Here is a 6,000-nt window from a genome sequence, read left to right on the forward strand (position 1 = left end):
CATCCGGTTCCGCTCCGTACACCTCGTACATACGCGGCTCAGCTCCGTACACCCCGTACACACCCGGCTCTGCTCCACTCCGTACACCTCGTACACATCCGGCTCCGCTTCGTACACCTCGTGCACCTCCGGCTCCGCTCCGTACACCTCAAACACACACGGCTCCGCACCATGCACACCCGACTGCTCCACTCCTTAAATCTTGTACACACATGGCTCCGCTCCGTACACCTCCGGCTCCGCTCCTTACACCTCGTGCACACACGGCTCCGCTCCGTACACCTCGTACACACGTGGCTCCGCACCGTACACCTCGTACACACACAGCTCCGCTCTGTACATCTCGTACACACATGTACAACTCATACACACGGCTCCGCTTCATACACCTCGTACACATGCGGCTCCGCTCTGTACACCTCAAACACACACATGGCTCAGTTCCGTACACCTCGTACACACGCGGCTCTGCTCTGTACACCTCGTACACACGCAGCTCCGCTCCATACACCTCGTACACACACACAGCTCTGCTACATCCACCCTGTAAACCCCTCCTGACCCCACACAAACTTCCCTCATCCAGCACCATGGCAACCAGCACAGCAGACTCCTGCAGACACCAAGAGGCAGGGATGTGCGCACAGGACCTGTGATGAGGTCACAGGAGGGGAGGAGTCAGGGGTCACATGATCAGGAGTCTGGACAGAGGACCCTGATCGTGTGACCCCCTGACTCCTCCCCTCCTGTGACCTCATCACAGGTCCTGTTCGCAGAGAAGAGAGCAGCCAAGTAACGTTGTGAGTGGCTGCAGAGGGGGGGTCTCTGGAGGGCAAGGATGGGATGCATGGGGGGCGTGGCGTTTTATCTCCCTGCAGTGAAAAAATCCTGGAAGGGTTAGGAGCTATAACCGCCATGCCCGCAGAGGGCCGGCAGCATGAAGAACAGCCAGGCCAGTGGCCGCATCAGCTGGCAAGAGGCCAGATGAGCGGGCGCTGCCAGCCCACGGCCCACCTGACAGCGTCCCAGCGGGAAATGCCCGGTTGGGCACATTATCAATCCGGGCCTGACCCCCAGAGATTGTGATGGAAGTAGATGACACGGAGTAACAAGGCAGGAGACAAGGAAAGTCACTTTATCATTTACTGAAGTTCAGATGCAGTTCAGAGGATAAAATACAACTCTCTCACCAGGGTTACAGATGCTCTGCAGGATTGGAGTTATCTCTCTCTCTGCTGTGATTCAGTGTAAACTTCCTGCTGTTCTTATTCCTTCAGGGACAAAGGTTTCCCAGAGTCTGAAACTTCCAGTACTCCCAAGTACTCACAGTGTTTTCTGCCCCCAGCAACATGAAGCTTGAATCCTTTGTGAAGCACGTGCTCATTCTGGCATAATCTCTCACTGATTCTTGGTTGCTGTAGTTCTCCTGGGAGAAGACACTCCACTGCTGGTTGTACAAACCACACAGTCTCACAGCTTACCATCTGACTCTAAAAGCATAGATGGCCTAGGGGCTGATTCCCTGATTCCTCTCAGCATTGTTCCTGGAGGGAGCACATGTTACTGTTGCAAGAACATTCTCCATTTTCTTCCTCACAGTCTTCCTTACAGAACAACAACTTAACTCCTTCCCTCCAAGTTAGGGTACGTCTCCAAACCTCTAAGCTTCAGGGAAGTAAGGGAGTGAGGTAAAATTGTATGTGTGCAGTTGTCTCCAGCAGAAAAAGCATAACTCCCATCAGTTACAAAACACATACAAAACAGTACATATTTGACCTTTTTGTGGCAGCAAAGACACAGGGCATCACACAAACTTTTCAGAAGAGATACAGTTTCTGGTTCCTTTTGGAGATTTAGAAAGTGAGGGAATTCTGACTGGTGGGGGTAGAGAATTCCAGACTACAGGTGAAGCACGTGAGAAGCATGGGGAATGATAGGAGCAGACAAGAGGACAGCAAAGAAGAGGTGTTCTGCAGAAAAGAGATTATGTGTGGTACTTTTATATGATCTTGACCAACATCTAAATTTGATTTTATATTGGTTATGTGGCATAAAGTAGATATAAACTGTAGAATTTATGACTTATTATTCTTTTTAAGATAGATTAGCAATATTTCCTTATTGTCATATTTCTATATATTCTGCACCATTGATTTCCCAGCTGGAGATGTTCCTCTTCGTCGCAGCAAAAGCTCGCTCAGCGTCTCCAGCCAGTCCCACCAGGTGGCGTCTCCGCGTTTCCGTCGTATGAAGCTGAGCTCCACCTTGCGGAGCAGCGAATCGTTCAGTGCAGTGGACTCTTCTCCCAGAGATAAATTCCGCCTGAGACAAAGTAGGCAAGTACAGGACAGTGAAGAAGACGACACCGGATCTGAAGGCAAACGAGACAGCAAAGGGGAAGAGACATCATGAGTGGATAACGTAACCAGTGGAGCTGATCACATCTGAGGAGTTTACTGTGTGATGAAAGACCCGCTCTATCATGGACACACGGTATCAATAAAGTGGTCGTACCACAATTAAGTATTAATTTAGTCCGTCATAAATGATGTCGCGCCAATCAAAAGCCTAACCAGCGACGAAGGACGGTAAGAGATCAGTGGGCCTCCTGTCTAGGCGCCAGGAACCACTAGCCTGGACACAACCCTATCTCCGTTTTTCTCCCGCTGCCTCCTCAGCTCAGTATTCCGGGCCATTCTTCATGCTTTCAGGATGGCCAACGCAGGGGTGAGTTTAAACCTATACAGCACAGCAAAACCAAGGGAGACTATTCAATGCATTCCCCCTACCCCTGATGTAGCCATCCCGGGAGCAGGAGGAATGGCAGGCCAAAATGAGAGGTGGAGGCAGCAGGAGGCAAAAGGAAAGATGCTACACAAGAGAAATGTATAATAACTTTTCAGTGTCAGATTTTTGCTACCTAAACTGAGAGCAGCATGATGTTGGGGAAGAGATCTGGATTTCAGTGATGTGTCACTTACTGGGCTGCTTGCTGTAATTGTTACAATTTCATTGCTTTATCAGCAGGAGATTATCACTAGTGGACTAGTAAACCTGCTGACACGTAGTCCAATCAAGCCCCCACCACTGATTGGCTGCTTTCTGCCAATGCACATTGTACACAGAAAGCTGCCAATCAGTATTGTGGGTGGGGTTGTACAGGGCTCAGCATTCAGAGAACTGCTAGATCAACAGAAGATAAATCAATTATTTTATCAACACTGTATCAAGCAGCTCAGTAAGTGACACATCACTGAAATCAGTGTCTCTGGTCCTCTTAGATGGGGTAGAAAAAAAACTGATGACAGGTTCCCTTTAATATTTAATCATTGGGCAACCCCCTTAGCCATTTTACCAGTAATTACAGTAACATCTACCAAATCTTTTGCCATTGGCCAGCCTGTTTCATAGAACCAGCTGATTAGTAGATTTCTCATTTTGCATATGATGGGTAGGGCAGTGCTTATGTTTACAGGAACTTTTTAAAGCTAATGGACAATAATGACTAATTTTATTTTCCCATATAATTTCCTATAAATATATTTATTAATAAATTTACATAGATTTCAGACATTTTCGTTAAGGCCGTGACTGTTATATTTCATATTATTATCAGTAGCTGTTTCTATATCCATGTAATACCATCCACGTATGTGAAGCACATACAATATCTGTAATTGTATCATTGGGTAATAAGAAAGGCAATACAGTACAGTACAATGCTCTCCAGATGTTAGGGGCTCTGTACTTAAAGGGATTTTCCAGTTTCGGAAAAAGCCTTTTCCTCAGCTTCAGCTTGTTTTCTCCCCCTTCCTGGGTCCAGCGCTGAGTCTTCTCTGCTCCGGGTATCTTTTATTGTCTGCAGCGTTGATGTCAGACACTGGGAGCAGCAGAACCTCAGCACTGGACCCAGGGAGGATGTTTGTTTGCTTTTTTTAACATGTCGGGGAAAATGTTTTTTCCAAAACTGGAAAATCCTTTTAAAGGGGTTGTCAACTTTATTTCCAGAGCATTTTCCTTAAACAAGCACTTCAACCACACTTTCCAAACTATCCATTGAAAAAAAAAGATATTTAAGGCTCACTTACAGTCCTGCCCTCGCAACATCCAGAATCCAGAGTGCAATTTGTGAAAAAATTTTGCCCGTTCACAGCCATACCAGAATTTGCTTGAATTTTTTTTACCAAAAATCAGGATAGTTCTGGCAAAATCAGAACGAGGGGATGGCTTCCATCCAAAGGTCCATTTAGATGGGTTGATTTTAACCCATTAATCAACGCTGACCGACTCTATTACTGGCCATCCATGGGTCTACAAAAACTGTTCAGGCAATGACTGTTAATGCAATCGATCTGCGCACATAAAGCATCAAGTTATCCACAGCACATTCCCAATGCCAACGTACATGGTGCGATGCGTGGCTGATGACAATGATTTTAAAGCCACGTTCAGCATTTGGTCAGTATTTTCTACAAGTATCTGGAAGAGAAAACCAGGATTGGGACAATCCGAGGAAAGTATGATACAAAAACGTCAACACTTCTGTATTTTTCACCCACTTATGGTTTTGGCTTAAAAATACTGATGTAAAATACTGACCAAATACTGAACGTCTGAACATGACCTTATGCATAAATGTTCTGACCACCTGGAAAAGAAGAACGTTCCTTGTTAATGATCAATTGCACCAGTTGATCGGTGGGATTGAGCGTTCTTATTCCCAGCCCATGTAAATGGACCTTAAGAAATCTTCATGATCGGTGTGACTCTCAATTCTTTTTGCACTATTTGTAGACATTAACCAATTCTTTTTTCTCGGCCTGCCATGGAAGTGTAATATGTATATATTGTCATTGTTATTAGTTACCAAATAAAATAAGTGCATTCAATCTGATTACAGGTTGTCCTTTTTTAGTTATCATGGAGCAAAATGGCCAAACAAAAAGGTGGCTCAAATAACTATTGCTATTGATTGGTATAAAACCCACCTTTGGGGATACATATATTTTGTGTGTATAGATATATAATTAATATGTTTTTACTTGAATGCATGTAATTGGTGCTAAAAAAAATTTTCGCAATTGGGTTTCATTAAAAATGTTGCACCATTATGCTTTTACAGGCTTTCTGTGTCCCAGCACCTAAAAGGCACAGTCCGATGACTAACACGAAGGATGATCGCAACGCAATGCTCAGACTGGCCGGCGGCTCTCCTGACTCATGTGACTGCGTCTACTTCTAAGCAGCTGTCAGGAGAGCCGCCGGTCAGTCCGTGCATTTTGATGTGATTGTTGTATGTGTTATAAAGCCATCTGACTGCGCTCTTAATGTGATCCTGCCATGACTCTGTTGTCAGGTGTCCCGAGACCAGGGGCTCCTTCCCTGTCCCCATTGATAGGGGTGCCCTAGCTCGCCCTGTTCCCCAGGTTACTTCTAATGGTGAATTTTCACCTCACTTTAGAAATTGAAATCAATGAACAGATTGGTTAGATGTGTTGGGCAGCTATGTCTATTTTTCCTGACATACCCATAGGTGCCAAGAGTCATATTGATAACTTACCCAGAGTTTAGTGCTCAGGCAGCATGTTGGCCCAGTGGTTAGCACTGCTGCTGTTCAATGCTGGTTCCCTGGGTTTAACTCTGACTGAGGACACTGAGATTCCTCCTCTCAGATGTATTTTAGAAATTGTAATCGGTGACTGCAAATGGGACCAGCTCTAGTTTTTCCTAACCTTCCCATAGGTGCTGGTAGTCATAAAGATGACTTACCCAGAGGTGAGCACTTGGGTAGCATGATGGCGCAGTTGTTAGCACTGTTGATGTCAAATGCTGGTGTCTTGGATTTGACTCTGACTGAGGACAATGAGGTTCCTCCTCTCAGGTGTATTTTAGAAATTGTAGCCAGTGATTGTAATGGTACCTGCTCTAGTTTTTTCTGACCTTCCCATAAATGCTGAGAGTCCAGAAATTAACTCTCAGGCAGCACAGTGACTCAGTGGT

The 6,000-nt window shown here is 45.6% G+C and overlaps 1 protein-coding gene across 1 annotated transcript in view; it reads left to right on the plus strand.

Moving 5' to 3' along the window:
• LOC141058371 (uncharacterized) overlaps positions 1 to 4,894 on the plus strand; it is a 140,461-nt gene extending 135,567 nt beyond the window's left edge. Inside the window, exon 20 of the mRNA XM_073554617.1 lies at positions 2,162 to 4,894. Within this exon, the coding sequence (XP_073410718.1) occupies positions 2,162 to 2,412 (251 nt within the window). The 3' untranslated portion in view covers positions 2,413 to 4,894. The remainder of the gene's footprint in view (positions 1 to 2,161) is intronic.
• Positions 4,895 to 6,000: the final 1,106 nt, after the last annotated feature.

The sequence above is a fragment of the Dendrobates tinctorius genome, unplaced genomic scaffold (assembly GCF_039654945.1).
Source record: "Dendrobates tinctorius isolate UK_male_01 unplaced genomic scaffold, ASM3965494v1 ptg000211l, whole genome shotgun sequence".
Taxonomy (NCBI): Eukaryota; Metazoa; Chordata; class Amphibia; order Anura; family Dendrobatidae; genus Dendrobates; species Dendrobates tinctorius.